This window comes from Bufo bufo, chromosome 1, assembly GCF_905171765.1.
Source record: "Bufo bufo chromosome 1, aBufBuf1.1, whole genome shotgun sequence".
Taxonomy (NCBI): domain Eukaryota; kingdom Metazoa; phylum Chordata; class Amphibia; order Anura; family Bufonidae; genus Bufo; species Bufo bufo.
The window spans coordinates 571598608-571622543 of NC_053389.1; the positions used below are offsets into that span (position 1 = coordinate 571598608).

Sequence of the window (23936 nt, forward strand, 5' to 3'; positions counted from 1 at the left end):
CGATTTATTACAATAGAGGGAGGAAGGGGGGGGGCGCACACTGTGCCACCAACGATTTATTACAATAGAGGGAGGAGGGGGGGGGCGCACACTGTGCCACCAACGATTTATTACAATAGAGGGAGGAAGGGGGGGGGCGCACACTGTGCCACCAACGAATTATTACAATAGAGGGAGGAAGGGGGGGGCGCACACTGTGCCACCAACGAATTATTACAATAGAGGGAGGAAGGGGGGGGCGGGGGGGCACACTGTGCCACCAACGAATTATTACAATGGAAGGGGGGGGGCCGCACTGGCCACCAATGATATTCAAACTGGGGAGGGGGGGGGGTCTGCCCCCTTCTGCCTGGCAGCCCTGATCTCTTACAGGGGGATATGATAGTACAATTAACCCCTTCAGGTGCGGCACCTGAGGGGTTAATTGTGCTGATCACGGCCCCCTGTAAGAGATCGGATGCTGCTAGGCAGCAGGGGGCAGTCATGTACACAGTTTGTAGTATATTCTAACTAGAAGCGTCCCCATCACCATGGGAACGCCTCTGTGTTAGAATATACTGTCGGAAATGAGGTTTCACGATCTAACTCATATCCGACAGTATATTCTAACATAGAGGCGTTCCCATGGTGATGGGGACGCTTCAAGTTAAAATATACCATCGGATTGGAGAAAACTCCGATCCGATGGTATAAAAGGGACTCCAGACTTTACATTGAAAGTCAATGGGGACGGATCCGTTTGAAATGGCACCATATTGTGTCAACGTCAAACGGATCCGTCCCCATTGACTTGCATTGTAATTCAGGACGGATCCGTTTGGCTCCGCACGGCCAGGCGGACACCAAAACGACTTTTTTTTCATGTCCGTGGATCCTCCAAAAATCAAGGAAGACCCACGGACGAAAAAAAGGTCACGGATCACAGGAAAACGGAACCCCGTTTTGCGGACCGCAAAAAAATACGGTCGTGTGCATGAGGCCTAACTAATATGATTTTTCCAATGATGCTTTCCTAATAACAGCAACTAGCACAATTCCAGGGGAGGTCATGGTTACATATATTAGACTCCCACTTTCCTCCAGTAGTAACATGGAGGGAATGGTGGTCTAAAAACTATATATATTTCACCTTTATTTATGAAAAAATCCCAAACTTACCAAAAAATTAAAAAAATTAAAAAATTTCTAAATTTCTATTTCTCTGCTTTTAAAACTTTTTTTTAAGACATTAGAAGGCTTAGAATTGTAGAAGCAATTCTTCAAATTTTTACAAAAGTTTCCAAAACCCACTTTTTAAGGACCAGTTCAGGTCTGAAGTCACTTTGTGGGGCTTACATAGTGGAAACTTCCCATAAATGACCCCATTGTAGAAACTGCACCCCTCAAGTTACTCAAAACTGATTTTACAAACTTTGTTAACCTTTTAGGTGTTCCACAAGAATTAAAAGAAAATGGAGATGAAATTTCTAAATTTCACTTTTTTGGCAGATTTTCCATTTTAATCAATTTAACAGCCAAACAAAACGTAATATTTATTACCCTGATTCTGCGGTTTACATAAACACTCCACATGTGGTTGTAAACTGATGTAAGGGCACAAGGTAGGGCGCAGAAGAAAAGGATGGTTTTTGGAAGGCAGATTTTACTGAACTGGTTTTTAAAAGCCATGTCCCATTTGAAGCCCCCCTAATGCACCCTTACAGTAGAAACTCCCAAAAGTTGACCCCATTTTGGAAACTAGGGGTTAAGGTGCCAGTTTTATTGGTACTATTTTGGGGTACATATCATTTTGAATTGCTCTATATTACGTTTTTTGTGAGGCAATGCAACAAAAAAAGGCTGCTTTGGCACAGTTTTTATTTTTTATTTTTTACAACATTCATCTGACAGGGTAGATCATGTGCTAGTTTTATAGAGCAGGTTGTAACGGATGCAATGATACAGTCCTGATCAAAAGTTTAAGACCACTTGAAAAATGGCAAAAAATCATATTTAGCATGGCTGGATCTTAACAAGGTTCCAAGTAGAGCTTCAACATGCAACAAGAAGAAATGGGAGTGAGACAAAACATTTTTTGAGCATTCGATTTAATGAAAACAACGAATAAACTGAAACAGGCTGTTTTTCAGCTGATCAAAAGTTTAGGACCACACCTCCAAAAAAAAACTAAATCCCCCCAAAACAGAAATCCAACTTCCAAACATGAACTCAGTAATGACCCCATTGTAGAAACTGCACCCCTCAAGTTACTCAAAACTGATTTTACAAACTTTGTTAACCTTTTAGGTGTTCCACAAGAATTAAAAGAAAATGGAGATGAAATTTCTAAATTTCACTTTTTTGGCAGATTTTCCATTTTAATCAATTTAACAGCCAAACAAAACGTAATATTTATTACCCTGATTCTGCGGTTTACATAAACACTCCACATGTGGTTGTAAACTGATGTAAGGGCACAAGGTAGGGCGCAGAAGAAAAGGATGGTTTTTGGAAGGCAGATTTTACTGAACTGGTTTTTAAAAGCCATGTCCCATTTGAAGCCCCCCTAATGCACCCTTACAGTAGAAACTCCCAAAAGTTGACCCCATTTTGGAAACTAGGGGTTAAGGTGCCAGTTTTATTGGTACTATTTTGGGGTACATATCATTTTGAATTGCTCTATATTACGTTTTTTGTGAGGCAATGCAACAAAAAAAGGCTGCTTTGGCACAGTTTTTATTTTTTATTTTTTACAACATTCATCTGACAGGGTAGATCATGTGCTAGTTTTATAGAGCAGGTTGTAACGGATGCAATGATACAGTCCTGATCAAAAGTTTAAGACCACTTGAAAGATGGCAAAAAATCATATTTAGCATGGCTGGATCTTAACAAGGTTCCAAGTAGAGCTTCAACATGCAACAAGAAGAAATGGGAGTGAGACAAAACATTTTTTGAGCATTCGATTTAATGAAAACAACGAATAAACTGAAACAGGCTGTTTTTCAGCTGATCAAAAGTTTAGGACCACACCTCCAAAAAAAAACTAAATCCCCCCAAAACAGAAATCCAACTTCCAAACATGAACTCAGTAATGAGTAGCTCCGCCGTTATTGTTGATCACTTCAAAAATTTGTTTCGGCATGCTTGATGCAAGCGTTTCCATGAGGTGAGTGGGAAAATTTCTCCAAGTGGTGAAGACAGCCGCACGAAGGCCATCTACTGTCTGGAACTGTTGTCCATTTTTGTAAACCTCCCTTGCCATCCATCCCCAAAGGTTCTCAATTGGATTTAGATCAGGAGAACACGCGGGATGGGCCAAAAGAGTGATGTTATTCTCCTGGAAGAAGTCCCTTGTCCTGCAGGCATTGTGTATTGTAGCGTTGTCTTGTTGAAAAACCCAGTCATGAGACGAGGGTCCTCAGTCATGAGGAATGCTCTCTGCAACATCTGGACATAGCCAGCGGCCATTTGACGCCCCTGCACTTCCTGAAGCGCCATTAGACTATTATGGCGCCCCCTCCACTGTGGCGCGTTGAAAACATCTCAGGTGGGATCTGCTTGTCATGCCAGTAACGTTGGAAACCATCAGGACCATCAAGGTTACATTTTTTCTCATCAGAGAATAAAACTTTCTTCCACCTTTGAATGTCCCATGTTTGGTGCTCTCTTGCAAAGTCCAAACGAGCAGTTCTGTGGCGTTGAAGGAGACGAGGTCTTTGAAGACGTTTTTTTGTTTTTGAAGCCCTTCAGTCTCAGATGCCGTGTGATGGTTATGGGGCTGCAGTCAGCACTAGTAAGGGCCTTAATTTGGGTCGAGGATCGTCCAGTGTCTTAACGGACAGCCAATTGGATCCTCCGGCTCAGTGCTGATGAAATTTTTTTGGGTCTTCCACTTAACTTTTTTGTTCCATAACCCTCAGGATCATTTAAGAAATTCCAAATGACTGTCTTACTGCGTCCCACCTTAGCAGCGATGGCGCGCTGTGAGAGACCCTGATTATGCAGTTCAACAACCTGACCACGTTCAAAAAGGGAGAGTTTTTTTGCCTTTGCCATCACAACATGTGACTACCTGACAGAAAATGACAATGAATCCACATCTTTGCACAGATTTGGACTTTTAAAGGCATGTGGTCCTAAAATTTGGATCAGCTGAAAAACAGCCTGTTTAAGTTTAATCGTTATTTTGAATTAATTGAATGCTCAAAAAATGTTTTGTCTCACTCTCATTTCTTCTTGTTGCATGTTGAAGCTTTACTTGGAACCTTGTTAAGATCCAACAATGTAAAATATGATTTTTTCAAGTGGTCTTAAACTTTTGATCAGGACTGTATCAAATATGTCTACTTTCTTTGTTTGTTTCAGTTTTATATAATAAAGCATTTTTGAAAAAAAAATTATGTTTTTGTGTCTATTTTATGAACGTCATATTATTTTTATTTTACTGCCAATCGTCTTGTGCAGGGGCTCGTTTTTGCAGGAAGAGTTGATGTTTTTATTGGTACCATTTTTGGGTACATATGATTTTTTGATCATTCATTATTACACTTTATTACACAATAATAGCATTTTTTAAACCAAAAAATGATGTTTTAGTGTCTCCATAGTCTGAAAGCCATAACTTTTTTATTTTTTGACCGATTGTCTTAGTTAGGGTCTTATTTTTTGCGGGATGAGGTGATGGTTTAATTGGTATTACTTTGGGGAGAATACGCCTTTTTGATCGCTTGGTGTTGCACTTTATGTGATGTTCGGTGACCAAAAATAGCTTTTTTTGGCACTGTTTTTATTTTATTTTTATTACGGTGTTCATGTCAGTGGTTAGGTTATGTGATATTTTTACTATCAGCTGGTTGTTACGGACTCGCCAAAACTCAATCACACAATCATAGCATTTTTGAAACAAAAAATGATGTTTTTATGTGTCCATGTTCTGAGAGCTATAGTTTTTTTTATTTTTAGAGTGATTTTTTTTTTATGTAGGAGCTCATTTTTTGCGGGATGAGTTGAGGGATGTATTAGTACCATTTTGTGGAACATACGCCTTTTTGATCACTTGGTGTTGCACTTTTTGTGACAAAAGGTGACAAAAATGGCTTTTTTACACAGTTTTTATTTTTATTTTCTTATGGTGTTTATCGGACGGGGTGGATCATGTGATATATTTATAGAGCCGGTCATCACGGATGCGGCAATACCAAACATGTCTATTTTATTTTATGTTTATTTTTTCTAGTTTTAAAATTTTTTTTAAATTACTTAATTGGGGATTTATTTATTTTTACATGTGAACCCTTTTTTTTAAAACACTTTATTTATTTATTTTTTATTTTATACTTTGCGTCCCCCATAAGGTCATACAAGACCTCTGGGGGACATTTAACTTCACTTTTTTTTTTTTTTTACTCTTGATTTCTCCTGTAACTGGGGCTGACATAGTAGCCCCAGTTACAGGGGAAATACACTCCCCAGAGAGGCTGTACAGCAGAATACAGCGCTGTACAGCCTCAGTGCAGGGCTGATCGAGGTCTATGGAAGACTCAACAGCTCCTGCACTCTCTCGGCCCCGACGGTCACATGACCACCGGGCTGGGACAGAAAGCGCATAGCGCTTCCTGATCTGTATACACAGCGCTCGTTGAGCGCTGTGTATACAGCGATCTAGAAGGCAGGGACACCTGGGAACTGTACCTGCCTTCTCTCTGGGTTGCCCTGCTGTCACTGACAGCAGGCCCCCCGCTCGGCAGCTGCACGATTATTATAGGTGATTTTAATAAACTAATCATCTCTATTTAAGATACTCCACTAAATTACAGTAATCAGTAAATTGCTTAAAGGGGTTGTCCCACCAAAAATATTCTACAGTTTTAAACCAGCACCTGGATCTGAGTACTTTTGTAATTGCATGTAATTAAAAATTTAGCACAGCCACTGAGCTATTTAATAAAATATATCTGTATAGTGCCACCTGCTGTTCGTTCTTTTTCTTATTTCATTGTCCTGCTCACTGAGATGGCCGCACATGCTCAGTTTCATCCTTCAACTGCCTCCTGAGCTGTGATAGGGAGAGCTGAGACACGCCCCCTTATCTGCAGCAGAAAAGACACTCCCCTTGAGCTTTCAGCTTGCTATAAATCTAGCAGAGCAATTAATGTGGAGATCTCTGGATCCATGTGAGGTACAGGGCTGGTTCTAGCTTTGTTACAAAGAGGTTGTTTAAAGGGATTTTGTCACTTCAGCAAATAGCATTTATCATGTAGACAGAGTAATTCAAGGCACTAATGTATTGTGAATATCCACATTGCCTCCTTTGCTGGCTGGATTCATTTTTCCATTCCATTATACACTGCTCTTTTCCATGGTTACGACCACCCTGCAATCCAGCAACAGTGGCCGTGCTTGCACACTACAGGAAAAAACACCGGCTTCTCTAGTGGCCAAGACAGTGGGAGCAAAGGAGTGAATATGGACAATCACAATACTTTAATAAGTGCCTTGTATTAACTTTCTCTACATGATAAATGCCATTTGCTGCGATGAGACAACCCCTTTAAAAGATGCTGATTTCATATCTGACTTTTTAGATGCTGATTTTATCTTTCTATTCACTTTCATTCCCCCGCAAACAGGCTATGTGGTGCATCCTGATGCATTGAGAGGACTCCTAAGCTCATACAATATAAAGCCTTATGTACCAACCGTATATGTTTTGCCGTCCACAAACCGCAGATCCGCAAACACGGATACCAGCCATGTGCATGCCGCCATTTCTTTCACGTCTATAGAAATGTCCTATCCTTGTCTGCAAAATGGACAAGAATAGGACATGTTCTATCCTTTTTGCAGGACAGCAGAATGGACATACAGAAGTGGACAGCACACCGTGAGCTGTCCGCATTTTTAAGGGAACCATTTGAATGAACGGTTCTGCATCTGATCCACAAAAAATGTAAATCAGATGCAGAAAAACAACACAGTCATGTGCATGGGGCACACTCGTTCATCAGCGTGCAGCGCACAGCCTGTTTGTGGGCACACAGCAGAAAGATAAAAATGACAGATTCAGAATCAGCATTTCTTAAACAGATACTTCCATCAAAATAGTTTTCATCACATATTAACAACCTATACAGGACAATTTTGTACTTAGTTTTCAATGGCATAGTAGTACTGGACTGAAAAAGAAAAAACAACCAAAAATTCTAAAAGAAAGATTTATCAAAACTGATGCAAAGGAAAATTGGCTTAGTTACCTATTGCAACACCTCCGATTTCACCTTTCATTTTTCAGAGCTCCCTTGGAAAATGAAATGATCAATCTGATTGGTTGCCATGGTCAACTAGACCAGTTTTGAGAAATGTCCCCCTATTTAATAATGTGATTTTATGAATATGGAGTTAAAAAATATCCCTTTCTGACGAAGCGTCCATTTAAATACCTGTAAATAAGATAAAAATTATATAACATATCCTTTATCTACAGTAGTCAATTACTGAATATTCATAACCTATGAAATAATATGATGTACGACAGAGGAGCTCTGACATAAAACTGCAGAAAAGGCGGACAGTCACGTATAGACACTCTGTTCATACTGAGCATCTGCAGAAGTGGGAGATTCTGGAAGAAGATATGTAAATAAGCACTCGCTCGGATTCTTGTGCTTATGTTCCCATTTTTACATAAATCCAATTGAGCATATGCACTCTGGCTAGCCATGCTTTTATAAAACAACATGAGTCCAACCTGTCAAGCCAAGAAAAACAGATTTTCAGTGTAGGGGGTCTTTGATATGAGACATGTTAAAGTGTTTGAATATTAGGCAAAGACATTAGTTGAATATAATGTGCCCTGTAATGTGGTGATGCTCTATTTCTAGCTGAAAATCAATTATAAGGAATATTTACAGCACAACAGCCAGTCTTGTGGGGTGCAGTCAGTATTCAGAGGTCAGTACATACCTAAAGAGGCCCAAGGAAGCACAACAACTACTGAACCATCGACATGGTCAACACTTAATCTACACCAGGAAATTATACACCTGATTTCAGTTCTGACGCACAGACTTGTACAGATGCATCCCAAATATTACGAGGCACCCAGGGGTGTGACTAGAAATGGTTGGGCCCCATAGCAAATTTTTGAACAGGCCCCCCTCCCCATCCCAGTAACTTCCCCCCAACCCCACCTCCCACAGCTAGTCAAGAGTGCCACTGCTCGCCATATAACCCCCATACCCAGTCATGTAAAGATATGAGACTAAAATGCTTACTATGTGAAAAAAAAAAAGAAAATATATGAAAATAAAACACTTACTAGTGCTGGAAGGAAGAGAAGTCAAGAGTTTACTTTACAGTATGCTGCCGGGCCTATGCCCTGTACCATAATTTCAGGCTCGAGTCTGGCTGCTGTGTCTGTCATCCAATGCGGGTTTGGTCTTACTTTGTATGTATTGGCAGGCGAGGCCTGGGCAGTAATGGATGATGTCCGTTTTTTTGCGGATCCATTGTAACAATGCCTATGCTTGTCCGCAAAACTGACATTTTTTGCGGACCCATTGAAATGAATAAGTCTGCATCCTATCAGCAAAAAAAACGGAACGTACACGGAAACAAAATACGTTCGTGTGAATGTAGCCTTAGGGAAAGGGTGTGTAGAACATGATTTCTATACATTGTCATAAGCCTCAATGTTATTTTGAATTAAAAAGTAATCTAAACCTTTTTTGAAGCCATCTACTGTATTTGCCGTGACCATTCAGTTGGCCTTAGAGGCAGCTGACTGGCATTGCAGGCTGTTATTTAGTCTATGATCTACTAAAACACCCAGATCCTTCTCAACAAGCGACTCTCCCAATTTTACTCCCCCTAGGACATAGGCTGCATGCAGATTATTAGCCCCCAAGTGCATAACTTTACATTTATCTGTATTGAACCTCATTTGCCAAGTGGAGGCCCAAACAGTAAGTTTGTCCAAGTCAGCTTGTAACCTATTATCATCTTCCATAGACTAGACTGTATTACAAAGTTTGGTGTCATCTGCAAAAATAGAAACAGCACTATTAATCCCATCCTTTATGCCATTAACCCCTTAAGGACCCTGCAATATTTCACCTTAAGGACCAGGCCATTTTTTGCAAATCTGATATATGTCACTTTATGTGGTGATAACTTTAAAACGCCTTTACTTATCCAGGCCATTCTGAGACATTCTGAGTTTTCTCGTCACATATTGTACTTCATGACAGTGGTAAAACTGAGTAAAAAAATGTAATTTTTATTTATGAAAAATGACCAAATTTAGAAAAATTTCCAAATTTCTATTTCTCTACTTTTATAATAGATAACAATACCTCCAAACATAGTTATTACTTTTCATTCCCCATATGTCTACTTCATGTTTGGATCATTTTGTGAATGCCATTTTATTTTTTGGGGACGTTAAAAGGCTTAGAAGTTTAAAAGCAAATCTTGAAATTTTTCTGAAAATTTCCAAAACCTACTTTTTAAGGACCAGTTCAGGTCTGAAGTCACTTTATGAGGCTTACATAATAGAAACCACCCAAAAATGACCCCATTTTAGAAACTACACCCCTCAAGGTATTCAAAACTGATTTTACAAACTAACCCTCTAGGCCTCTTTCACACGGGCTTACGGATTTGCTCCGGATGTGTCGCGTGTGCATTGCGGGAAACCCGCACGAGTAGGTACGCAATTGCAGTCAGTTTTGACTGCCATTGTGTTCCAATGTTCAGTCTTTTCCGCGCGAGTGCAATGCATTTTGGACGCGCGTGAGAAAAAATCTGAATGTGGTACCCAGACCCGAACCCGGACTTCTTCACTGAAGTTCGGGTTTGGGTTAGGTTAGGTGTTCTATTCATTTTATTATTTTCCCTTATAAAATGGTGGTGAGCGCGATGACGTCAGCGCAGGTCCTGCTGAATGAAGATCCTTTCGCAGGTCCTGAAAGAAGAAGCAAAAAGACGATGCCAGCTGCACGATCAAGTGGATGAGGTGAGTTAAATTTTTATATTTTTTAATCCCTCAATCCACATTTTAGTAAGCATTCTGTATTAAGAATGCTATTATTTTCTTTTATAACCATGTTATAAGGGAAAATAATACAGTGAATTTACTTTAATGGGGTGCGGGGTTGCTTTCATCCCTATCATCTCCTAGCAACCATGCGTGAAAATCGCACCGCATCCGCACTTGCTTGCGGATGCTTGCGATTTTCACGCAGACCTATTCATTTCTATGGGGCCTGCATTGCATGAAAAATGCAGAATATAGAACATGCTGCTATTTTCACGCAACGCACAAGTGATGCGTGAAAATCACCGCTCATCTGCACAGCCCCATTGAAGTGAACGGGTCCGGATTCAGTGTGGGTGCAATGCGTTCACCTCACGCATTGCACCCGCACGAAATTCTCGCCCATGTGAAAGGGTCCTTAGGTGTTCCACAAGAATTAATGGAAAATGGAGATGAAATTTGAGAATTTAACTTTTTTGGCAGATGTTCCATTTTAATCATTTTTTTCCAGTAACAAAGCAAGGGTTAACAGCCAAACAAAACTCAATATTTATTGCCTTGATTCTGTAGTTTACAGAAACATCCCATTTGTGATCGTAAACTGCTGTACGGGCACACGGCAGGGCGCAGAAGGAAAGGTGCGCCATATGGTTTTTGGAGGGCAGATTTTGCTGGACTGGTTTATTGACACCATGTCCCATTTGAAGCCCCCCTGATGCACCCCTAGAGTAGAAACTCCAAAAAAGTGACCCCATTTTGGAAACTACAGGAAAAGGTGGCAGTTTTGTTGGTACTATTTTAGGGTACATATGATTTTTGGTTGCTTTATATTACACTTTTTGTCAGGCAAGGTAACAAAAAATTGATGTTTTGGCACTGTTTTTATTTTTTGTTATTTACAACATTCATCTGACAGATTAGATGATGTGGTATTTTTATAGAACAGGTTGTTTATGGACGTGACAATACCAAATATGACTACTTTTTTTGTTTGTTTGTTTCAGTTTTACATAATAAAGCATTTTTGAAAAAAAGGATTTTTTTTGTGTCTCCACATCCTGAAAGTCGTAGTTTTTTTAGTTTTTTTGGGCGACTGTCTTATGTAGGGGCTCATTGTTTTCTGTATGAGATGACGGTTTGATTGGTACTATTCTGGGGTGTGTATGACTTTTTGATCGCTTGGTATTACACTTTTTGTAATGTAAGGTGACAAAAAATGGCTTTTTTGACACACTTTTTATTTTATTTTTATTACGGTGTTCATCATGTAATATTTTTATTACGGTGAGGTCATGTGATATTTTTATACAGCAGGTTCTTACGGATGCGGCGATACCTAATATGTCTATTTTTTTAATTTAAGTTTTACACAATAATATCATTTTTTAAACAAAAAAATAATTTTAGTGTCTCTATAGTTTGAGAGCCATAGTTTTTTTTATTTTTTGGGTGATTGTCTTAGGTAGGGTATCATTTTTGCGGGATGAGATGACGGTTTGATTGGCACTACTTTGGGGTGCATACGACTTTTTGATCGCTTGCTATTACACTTTTTGTGATGTAAGGTGACAAAAAATGGCTTTTTTTAACACAGTTTTTATGTAAAAAAAAAATATAGTGTTCATCTGAGGAGTTAGGTCATGTGATATTTTTATACAGCAGGTTCTTATGGACGCGGCAATACCTATTATGTATACTTTTTTTTATTTACTTAAGTTTTACACAATAACAGCATTTTTTAAACCAAAAAAATTATGTTTTAGTATCTCCATAGTCTGAGAGCCATAGTTTTTTTTATTTTTTGGGCGATTGTCTTAGGTAGAGTAACATTTTTTGCGGGATGAGGTGACGGTTAGATAAGTACTATTTTGAGAGGCATATGCTTTTTTGATCGCTTGTTGTGTTTAGTGATATAAGGTGACAAAAAATGTTTTTTTTTTAGCACAGTTTTTATTTAATTGTTTTGACGTTGTTCATTTTAGGGGTTAGGTCATGTGATATTTTTATAGAGCCAATCGATACGGACACGGCAATACCTAATATGTCTACTTTTCTTTTTTCACTATTTTGAACCTTTTTTTTTACTTTATTTTGGGAAAGGGACGTTTAAATTTTTTTTCTACTTGAAATTTTTTTTTTTTTGTAAAACTATTTTTTAAACTTTTTTTTACACTTTATTTTTTGTCCCACTCTGGGACTTCACTTTTTGGGGGTCTGATCCCCTTTACAATGCATCACAATACTTCTGTAAGTGTATTACAGACTGTAATACACTTAGGCTCCATTCACACGTCCGTGGTGTGTTGCGGACCCGCAAATTGCGGATCCGCAACACACCCGCCCGGCACCCCTATAGAAATGCCTATTCTTGTCCGCAAGCTGCGGACAAGAATAGGACATGTTCTAACTTTTGCGGAGCTGCGGACCTGAGGATCGGGGCCACGCTCCGCAAATGCGGATGCTGACAGCACACTGTGTGCTGTCCGCATCCATTCCGTCCCCATAGAAAATGAATGGGTCCGCACCCGTTCTGCAAAATTGCAGAACGAATGCGGACCCATTTGCGGACGTGTGAATGGAGCCTTACAGCCTGTTTTCCTGTGAAACAGGCTGTCACGTAAGGCAGCCATGATGCCTAAGGAAGGCATCGGGCTACTTTCCCTGCCATCAGGTCCCCGTCACAGCAGCGCGGGGACCCGATTGCTGCTCTTTCCCACCCTCCACACATCGCACTTGCCACGGTCAGCGCTGACCGTGGAACATCAAGGGTTAATGCGCCGGCATCGATGCCGGCGCATGCAACAGGGGCTATTAGTGACTGCCAGACCCCGCCGCTGATCGGGCGGGCGCAGCTCCTGCACCTGTCTGATCACAGCACATGTACGGTGCAGGTCCTTAAAGGGTTAATGAATAAGTTAAATAATAACTGACCCAGCACAGAACCTTGGGGTACACCACTTATAACCGGGGACCATTCAGAGTAGGACTCATTGACCACAACTCTTTGGATACGATCTTGAAGCCAATTTTTCAATCCACTTACAAATTATATTTTCTAAACCAATAGACCTCAATTTACCCATTCTGTGTGGGACAGTATCAAACGCATTTGCAAAGTCCAAAAACACAATATTGACAGCCTTCCCTCTGTCCAGGCTTCTACTCACCTCCTCATAAAAAACAAATCAGGTTAGTTTGACAGCTTCTGTTCTGTTCATGTTGGCTATCACTTATTATATAATGTACAGTTACATAATCCTGTATGTAGTCCTGTAGAAGGCCCTCAAGCATTTTTCCCACAATCGATGTTAAGCTTACTGGTCTATAATTTCCTGGTGACGACCTAGCACCCTTTTTGAAAATGGGCATCACATTTGCCTTGCTACAATCCCTTGGCACAATGCCTGTCAAAGAATCTGTAAATATTATGATCAGAGGCAAAGCAATAACTGAACTAAGTTCCTTTAGAACTCTAGGGTGTAATCCATCTTGTTCACTTTTACTTTTTTTTTTTGCATATTAAGGACCATACCTACAGTAAGTATGTTATTTGAGGTATTTACACCAATGGCACCACCCTCATAAGATAAGATGCCCTCTCTCCTTCTGTATATACAGAGCTAAAAAAACATTTAGGAGCTCTACCTCTCTTGGAGCCCACTGACCAACACCCCATTACCCAGGGCCGGCTCCAGGTTCACGTGGGCCCTTGGGCGATAAAGCCTCAGTGGGCCCCCTTGTGGTATTTTGTGGTATTTTGCACAACAGACACAGCAATGAAGCTGCATGTGTTATAGATACAATAGACAGAACCCACTACAGAGCGGATATATATGAATCAATCCTTATACCCCTACTTTTTATTCCCTCAGGTCTACTCAGTATTCCGTTTTTACTGTACACCCTCTAAAGAGAAACAGATATTGAATATAAAAATAAATTTCAATATGAACGCTGATAGCACTATGCTGCTGCCTGCCCCCGTGCCCCCAATGCCCAATAAATATCAATATGATGATATTTTAATTTGGAGCACAGCAGGGCAGGCTGCAGCAGACTAGGGTTGTCACGTTACCAACATTTTGTTTAGATTTCTATACCATAAAAAAGCATTGCGATACTCGATTCCATTTGATACCACGCGAAAAAAATAAAACACCAAAAAAAAGCCGCATGTATTCCGCATTTTATGGAACGTCCGGCCCATAATCCAACAGTCCTATCCTATTTTTGGGGGGAACAAGTTGACTAAAAAAAATGTGGAATCGCGTGTTTTTAGTTTTTTTTCTGTAACGGTGTTCACCACATAGGAGATATTTTAGATATTTTTATAGTTTGGACTTTTCACACGTGGCGATATGCAATATGTTTATTTATTTATTTATTTTTTATATATTTTATAAATAAAATTGGGAAAGGGGGTGATTTATACTTAATATTTTGGTGGGGGTTTTCAGTAGCGTCCTGGCTGCCATGGTAACTGATCGGAGCCCCAGGATAACACAGCTGGGGCTCCGAGCAGAAGCTGCCACTGCCACCAATGAGGAGGGGCGGAGGGGACCCTGTGGCCACTGCCACCAATGATTTTAATACTGGGGGGTTGGGGGGGGGGGCGCACTGCACCACCAATGACTTTAATACTTGGGGGGGGCGCAAGGATGCACTGTGCCACCAATGTTTTTAATACTGGGGTGGGGGGGAGGGTGCACTGCGCCACCAATAATAATTAACCTTTAATACAGATACAGGAGGAGGGTGCAGCAGAACCACAAAGCCAGCACCCGACCTCTGACAGAGAGCTGCGATCAGCGGCAGTTAACCCCTCAGGTGCTTCACTGCCGCTGATCTCAACTCCCTGTCAGAGGTCGGGTGCCAGCTATGTGATTCAGCCGCACCCGCCTCCTTTATCTGTATTAAATAATAATTATCATTGGTGGCACAGTGGCCACAGCCCCACCCCTCCTCCGCCCACTCTCTCCTCATTGGCGGCGGCGGCAGCACAGGGGGAGGGAGGGACTGCTTCCTTCTCCCCTGTGCTGCTGAGGGAACATGGAGCGCGCTGAGAGCAGCACGCTCCGTGTTTCTCGATACTAGGCAGGGACAGGGTGATATTTAAAGGGACAGCGACTGCCGGACTGGGCCCCCTAAGGAACAGTGGGCCCCGACACTTGCCCGGGTATGCCGGGTGCTGACGCCGGCCCTGCCATTACCATAATTTAGGGGCCCCACATGTTCTGACCTTGTTTTTTTTGCATTTATGTATTTGAAGAATGTTTTGGGGTTGTTCTTACTTTCTTTGGCCACCTGTATTTCATTGTGTATTTTCACTGATTTTATTACCCCCTTCCATAATTTATTTAGTTCTTTATACTTTCTAAAGGCTACAGCTGACCCCTCAGATTTGTAATTCTCAAAGGCCCTCTTTTTGTCATTTATTGCCCTTTTTACATTATTTGTAAGCCGTGTGTGGTTTAATTTTATTCGCTTGTACTTGTTACCTCTAGGAATGTATTTATACTGCATATACAATATAGTTATCCAAAGTAGAATAAGCACTCCCATTCAGTAGTTCTGTTAGCTTTGATACATCTTGCAAGTTCTATACATCTGACAAACTCCACACTGCTGCATTGATAATTTCAACTTCAGTTTGTTAGATTTCACAAACTCAGTGCTGCTATACCTGTCATAACATAGTAACATGGTAACATAGCTTATAAGACCGAAAAAAGACCTCACAACACAGTACTGGGAACTAGGCCTCCTTTCCCTAGAGCTTGCATTCAGGTTGAACTTCATCTGCATGATGATGGCCAGTGATGGTCAGTTTGCAGTGTTCGCCAGCGAACACATGCGGGCTGCCATCTTTAGTAAGGTAGACTCACCCGTCCGGCAATGCACAGGTGAGCCCTTACCTGTGTCTGTGCTGGGAGCCGGTCTGAAATCAAATGCAGTCAGTTCCGAGAACAGCCGCCGGAGGCCTTCATTGGGCTGTTCTCGGAACTGCCTGCTCCCAGTGACTGCATTTGATTTCAGACCGTCTCCCGGCACAGGTAAGGGCTTACCTGTGCATCGCCGGACGGGTGAGTCTACCTTACTAAAGATGGCAACCCGCATGTGTTCACTGGCGAACACTGCGAATTGATGGCTATTTTGTACCATAAGTACCTAATCTAATCCTGTCCACCCTGGTCTTCTCTGTGTGTCACACTGCACTGTGTCCTGACTGCATACAGCGTCAGGACCTAGTGTGCACTAGGACCTGACGGTGTGCAACTGCAGGTCACAGCACAGCATGCAGCACCAGCAGAAGACCTGGGGGTGGTGAGTACAAGAAAAGCACGCTGGATCTCCCAAGCGGCAGCACCATCCGGAGCTCAAGAGGTAAGTTCATTTATTTTTGGTCTAATGGTGGTCTGATCTGAGGTCCAAGGAGAAATGATGGTCTGATCTGAGGTCTGAATGAATGGGGGTCTGATCTGAGGTCTAATAATTAATGAGGGTCTGATCTAAGGTCTAATAATTAATGGGGGTCTGATTTGGGCATGTGATCTGAGGTCTGATGAAGATTGACGAAAAATATTTTTTTTCTTATTTACTTCCTCTAAATCCTAGGTGTGTCTTATAGTCCGTTGCATTTTATAATGTGAAAAATACGGTATCTGAATAAGGTCCCCCTGTGTGCAATCATGGTGTCACATGATCTGTCTAATGATGTGAGTATAAATACACCTGTTCTGGAAGGCCTCCTCAGTCTCCAACAAAATGAAGCAAGCCACATGAAAACCAAGGGGTTCTCCAAAGAGGTCAGAGACAAAGTTGTGGACGAGTATAGATCAGGGTTGGGTTATAAAAAAAATATCCCAAACTGGAGCATTATTAAATCCATTATAAAAAAAAAAAACTGAAAAAACTCCAAACCTGACAAGAGAAGGCCACACACCTAAACTCACAGGCCAGTAAAGGAGGGCATTAATCAGAAATTCAACGTGTAGTGGACGGAGCTGTGTAGTTCCCATTTGCAGTGCCATAGTTACTCAGGAAAGGCAGATGTGCAGAGGTGTGGGGTGTCAAACCCCCATGGTTGTATACTGATGGCTTATCCACAGAATAAGCCATTAATTAAAAAAAAAAAATCTGGAAACCCCTTTAACCCCTTAAGGACGCAGGGCGTATCGGTACGCCCTATTTCCCGAGTCCTTAAGGACTCAGGGCGTACCGGTACGTCCTAACTTGAAATCAGTATTCCGGCGCCCGAGGGGTTAAACGGAACGGGATTTCGGCTGAAATCCTTCAGCCGGCATCCTGTGACAACGCCAGGGGGGGTCATGTGACCCCCCCGTGTCGGCGATCGCAGCAAACCGCAGGTCAATTCAGACCTGCGGTTTGCTGCGCTTTTTGCAGTTTCTGATGCCCGCGGTCCCTGACCGCGGGGATCAGAAACTTTTGAGTGCCTATAATCAATATTTTTCACCCCCCCCCTGCACCCCTGCACGATTTTATGCCGGCGGGTGGTGCGGGGGGGGGGTGTCGCATGCGGTGGGGGCGGTGCGGGAGGCGGGCGGTGCGGCAGGCGGGATCGCGATCCCCCGCCCGCCTCCCCATGAAAGATCGTTGGCTTCTAGTGGGGATACCAGGGTGCCAGCACATTGCTGGCACCCTGGTATAAACGGCTGACATCTGTGCAGATGTCAGCCGTTTAACCCTTTCCATACCGCGGTCCGTACGGACCGCTGTATGGAAAAAGTTAACTGTCGTCGGTCAGGGAGCTCCCTCCCTCTCCATCGGGGGGCTGCTGTGCCTTTGCAGCCCCCCGATGGAGAGGGAGAGAGCCCCCAGAGAGCCCCCCTCAGCCCTGTGCTTACCCTTCCCCGTCTGCGAAGTTCTGAGCAGACGGGGAGGGTACCCATGGCAACAGGACGCCTGCTCAGGCGTCCTGCTGTCCATGGTGCTGAACAGATCTATGCTGAAAGCATAGATCTGTTCAGTGTAAGTAAAATACAGTACAGAACAATATATATTGTACTGCACTGTATTATACAGACATCAGACCCACTGGATCTTCCAGAACCAAGTGGGTCTGGGTCAAAAAAAAAGTTAAAAAAAGTGAAAAAAGTTAAGATAAAAAAAAAAACATTCATCACTGAATAAAAATTAAAAAAATAAACTACACTACACATATTAGGTATCGCCGCGTCCGTAACGACCTGATCTATAAAACGGTCATGTTAATTTCCCCGCACGGTGAACACCATAAAAAAAAATAAAAAAAAACTATGAGAAAATTGAAATTTTGCCCACCTTACTTCCCAAAAAAGGTAATAAAAGTGATCAAAAAAGTCACATGTACGCCAAAATAGTACCAATCAAACCGTCATCTCATCCCGCAAAAATCATACCTTACCCAAGATAATCGCCCAAAAACTGAAAAAACTATGGCTCTCAGACTAAAGAAACACTAAAACATGATTTTTTTTGTTTCAAAAATGAAATCATTGTGTAAAACTTACATAAATAAAAATAAAGTATACATATTAGGTATCGCCGCGTCCGTATCGACCGGCTCTATAAGAATATCACATGATCTAACCCCTCAGGTGACCACCGTAAAAAATAAAAAATAAAAACGGTGTAAAAAAAGCCATTTTTTGTCATCTTACGTCACAAAAAGTGTAATAACAAGCGATCAAAAAGTCATATGCACCCCAAAATAGTGCCAATTAAACCGTCATCTCATCCCGCAAAAATTGAGACCCTACTCAAGATAATCGCCCAAAAACTGAAAAAACTATGGCTCTTAGACTATGGAGACACTAAAACTTTTTTTGGTTTTAAAAATGAAGTTATTGTATAAAACTTACATAAATAAAAAAAAAGGTATACATATTAGGTATCGCCGCGTCCGTGACAACCTGCTCTATAAAATTACCACATGATCTAACCTGTCAGATGAATGTTGTAAATAACAAAAAAAAAAAAAACGTGCCAAAAAAGCTATTTCTTGTTACCTTGCCGCACAAAAAGTGTAATATAGAGCAACCAAAAATCATATGTACCCTAAAGCTGCCACCTTATTCCGTACTTTCTAAAATGGGGTCACTTTTTTGGAGTTTCTACTCTAGGGGTGCATCAGGGGGGCTTCAAATGGGACATGGTGTCAAAAAAACCAGTCCAGCAAAACCTGCCTTCCAAAAACCGTATGGCATTCCTTTCCTTCTGCGCCCTGCTGTGTGCCCGTACAGCGGTTTACGAACACATATTAGGTGTTTCTGTAAACTACAGAACCAGGGCCATAAATAATGAGTTTTGTTTGGCTGTTAACCCTTGCTTTGTTACTGGAAAAAAAATATTAAAATGGAAAATCTGCCAAAAAAGTGAAATTTTGAAATTGTATCTCTATTTTCCATTAAATCTTGTGCAACACCTAAAGGGTTAACAAAGTTTGTAAAATCAGTTTTGAATACCTTGAGGGGTGTAGTTTCTTAGATGGGGTCACTTTTTTGGAGTTTCTACTCTAGGGGTGCATCAGGGGGGCTTCAAATGGGACATGGTGTCAAAAAAACAGTCCAGCAAAATCTGGCTTCCAAAAACCATACGGCGCACCTTTCACTCTACGCCCCGCTGTGTGGCCGTACAGTAGTTTACGGCCACATATGGGGTGTTTCTGTAAACGGCAGAGTCAGGGCAATAAAGATACAGTCTTGTTTGGCTGTTAACCCTTGCTTTGTTAGTGGAAAAAATGGGTTAAAATGGAAAATTAGACAAAAAAATTAAATTCTCAAATTTCATCCCCATTTGCCAATAACTCTTGTGCAACACCTAAAGGGTTAACAAAGTTTGTAAAATCAGTTTTGAATACCTTGAGGGGTGTAGTTTCTTAGATGGGGTCACTTTTATGGAGTTTCTACTCTAGGGGTGCATCAGGGGGCTTCAAATGGGACATGGTGTCAAAAAAACAGTCCAGCAAAATCAGCCCTCCAAAAACCAAACGGCGCACCTTTCACTCTACGCCCTACTGTGTGCCCGTACAGTAGTTTACGGCCACATATGGGGTGTTTCTGTAAACGGCAGAGTCAGGGCAATAAAGATACAGTCTTGTTTAGCTGTTAACCCTTGCTTTGTTAGTGGAAAAAATGGGTTAAAATGGAAAATTAGGCAAAAAAATGAAATTCTCAAATTTCATCCCCATTTGCCAATAACTCTTGTGCAATACCTAAAGGGTTAACGAAGCTTGTAAAATCAGTTTTGAATACCTTGAGGGGTGTATTTTATAGAATGGGGTCATTTTTGGGCGGTTTCTATTATGTAAGCCTCGCAAAGTGACTTCAGACCTGTTGTGGTCCCTAAAAATTTGGTTTTTGTAAATTTCTGAAAAATTTCAAGATTTGCTTCTAAACTTCTAAGCCTTATAACATCCCCAAAAAATAAAATATCAATCCCAAAATGCTACAAACATGAAGTAGTCATATGGGGAATGTAAAGTCATCACAATTTTTGGGGGTATTACTATGTATTACAGAAGTAGAGAAACTGAAACTTTGAAATTTGCAAATTTTTCAATTTTTTTTTGAAAATATGGTATTTTTTTATGCAAAAAAATTTACTTTTTTGACCCAATTTTAGTAGTGTCATGAAGTACAATATGTGACGAAAAAACAATCTCAGAACGGCCTGGATAAGTCAAAGCGTTTTAAAGTTATCAGCACTTAAAGTGACACTGGTCAGATTTGCAAAAAATGGCCAAGTCCTTAAGGTGAAATAGGGCTGAGTCCTTAAGGGGTTAAGGTGTTAATGAAGTGTAAACTTCATTTTTACAGTTCTTCCTTAAAAAATGGAAAATAAGATTACACCACAAACTATATTGTCAGCCATCAGTGAAATTCTTAATCAGTATTTATCTTTAATGCTTACTTTATGTACACTAAGGCCAAGTGCATGCAGGATGGAAATGCTGCAGATTTTACCAGCAGATTTACAAAGGTAAATTACAGTACCAGTACCAGGTGGATTACAGTACCAGGCATGTGGATGAAACTTTAACAAATCTCACCCCATGCTACTACATTGTTCTGCAGAGAAAATGACCTGCGGTGAAATCCGGGTGAAATCCATGCTGAATGTGCAGCAAAATCTGCATGTCACACAGTAGGCGGATTTGCAACAGGAAAAATCCACTGCATGTGAACCTATCCTTAGGGTGGTTTAACATAGAATTTTTAGGAAAAATTATGCATTTTTTCCTGCTATTTTTCCAATATGCTTTTTTGCAAAAATGCTGGGGCTAGATGTCTGCTGAAAGTAAATGGTGAAATATAAAACTTTTTTTATAGGTGTTTTTCTTAACTTTCCTGGGTCTAATGCTTTTTTTTTTTTTTTTTTTTTTTTAAACACGGCATGTTCTAGCTACTGTATGCAGGCTTTTTACAGGTGTTTTCCCATAGGCTCCTCTATAGAACTTGAAAAGCGCCTGAAAAAATAAATGTTAAAAATTGTCTGAATAAATAATACCACCCAAAAAATCTTGCAAAATGCATGAAAGTCATGGTGTTTTTATCAGCCAAGTATGGAAAGTTTGGGAGTTCGGGGCAGCTTTGGAGATTTATGACACTATTACAGAACATACTCACTTTTTCAAAACTGTAATTTCATTTTCTATGCTGCTTTCTTTCCCCTTTAGTGCTTTCTTTGGAATACACTTCACAGCAAAAAGTTTACCGGTCTGTTTCTCTTGAGCTAGAATGACTTCTGAAAATGCTCCCCTATAGAGAAATACAAAATCATAAAGTTAGTTATTTTGGCAGAGATGTCTATTATATATAAATAGACTTGAACCATTCACATCTCATCACATTTAGGGAATCAAAACCACAGAAAGTATTCTTTACAACCTTGGGATAAAACAGGTCCCGCTTTTTTATAGGGGTTGCTTGCTTTACTTTTGTAAAATGGGGATCTTTATGATAAGTAATCTAATGTAGGATAAGTACTCTGTGTAGGAACCAACTCAATGGGCTGTCCATATAACACACTGATATGCCAAGTCTTCTAAAACAACACTCTTTGGGCTTGTTCACATGACCGTTGACCCTCCGTGCCCATGTTGTGGACCGCAAATTGCATGAAATGTAAAGTCAGGAGTCCCTATTAATATACCATCAGATCGGAGTTTTCTCCAATCCGATGGTATATTTTAACTTGAAGCGTCCCCATCACCATGGGAACGCCTCTATGTTAGAATATACCATCGGATTTGAGTTAGATCGTGAAACTCAGATCCGACAGTATATTCTAACACAGAGGCGTTCCCATGGTGATGGGGACGCTTCAGGTTAGAATATACTAAAAGAACTGTGTACATGACTGCCCCCCCTCCCTCCCTTGTATGTAACACATTGGTGGCCAGTGCGGCCGGCCCCCCTCCCTCTCTTGTATTTAACACATTGGTGGCCAGTGCGGCCGGCCCCCCCTCCCTCCCTTGTATTTAACACATTGGTGGCCAGTGCGGCCGGCCCCCCCTCCCTTGTATTTAACACATTGGTGGCCAGTGCGGCCGGCCCCCCCCTCCCTCCCCCCCTAATTAAAATGACCGACCCCCCATCATTGGTGGCAGCGGAGAGTTCCGATCGGAGTCCCAGTTTAATCGCTTGGACTCCGATCGTTAACCACCACCAATGTGTTAAATACAAGGGAGGGAGGGGGGCCGCCGGCCGCACTGGCCACCAATGTGTTAAATACAAGGGAGGGACGGAGGGAGGGGGGGCGGCCGCACTGGCCACCAATGTGTTAAATACAAGGGAGGGAGGGGGGGGCGGCCGCACTGGCCACCAATGTGTTAAATACAAGGGAGGGAGGGGGGGCCGGCCGCACTGGCCACCAATGAGTTAAATACAGGGGGGGAGGGAGGGGGGGTCTGCCCCCTGCTGCCTGGCAGCACCTGCCAGGCAGTAGGGGGCAGTCATGTACACAGTTCTTTTAGTATATTCTAACCTGAAGCGTCCCCATCACCATGGGAACGCCTCTGTGTTAGAATATACTGTCGGATCTGAGTTTTCACGAAAAAAATCACATCTAAAAAGCTTTTATGCAGACGGATCAGCGGGTCCGTCTATGTGAAAGTAGCCTATGGACAAGGATGACGGACGCGGATGGCAATCTTGTGTGCATCCGTGTTTTTTCACAAACCCATTGACTTGAATGGGTCCGTGAACCATTGTCCGTCAAAAAAATAGGACAGGTCATGTTTTTTTGACGGACAGGAAACACGGATGACGGATGCGGCTGCAAAACGGTGCATTTTCCGATTTTTCCACTGACCCATTGAAAGTCAATGGGTCCGCGAAAAAAAACGGAAAACGGAACAACGGCCGCGGATGCACACAACGGTCGTGTGCATGAGGCCTAAGGCTAAGTTCACATATGTGCTTAGATTCCAGTATTCTGTTTCAGCATAGGAACAGAATACTGGAACTGCCAGATCCAGCATATGATGGACACTGCTGGCATCCAACGGATCCCATTCACTATATTGTGGTCCGTCAAGTTTCCGGCAAAAATACATGCATTTTGCTGGACAGAATCTGCAATGGAAACATTTGTTGCTTATGAACCTAGCTTAAAGGGAATCTGTCAGCTCCAAAACACCCCCCAAACTAGAATAAACAGGGTTATAGTTTTTGTGGTGCTTTCTGGTTATGTAATTTTTATCTTCATACTCACTTGTATTGTGACGTTGTGTACCTACAAACCAGCAGTAAAATGCATTTAGAGGACACCTCTTTGGGTATTCTCCATTATGTCCGTGAGCTTGGGAGTCCTCTCAATGCATTTTACTGCTGCATTGTAGGAGCATAGAAGTGAGTATCAAGATAAAAAATACATAAATGGACTCAACACCACTTATACTATACAACTCTTATTC

General features: G+C 41.5%; 1 protein-coding gene across 1 annotated transcript in view; it reads right to left on the minus strand.

The window, feature by feature from the left end:
* The window catches only part of CAMK1D (calcium/calmodulin dependent protein kinase ID), a 398793-nt gene that overhangs the window by 199680 nt on the left and 175177 nt on the right, over positions 1–23936 (minus strand). Inside the window, exon 2 of the mRNA XM_040413206.1 lies at positions 21646–21777. Within this exon, the coding sequence (XP_040269140.1) occupies positions 21646–21777 (132 nt within the window). The remainder of the gene's footprint in view (positions 1–21645; positions 21778–23936) is intronic.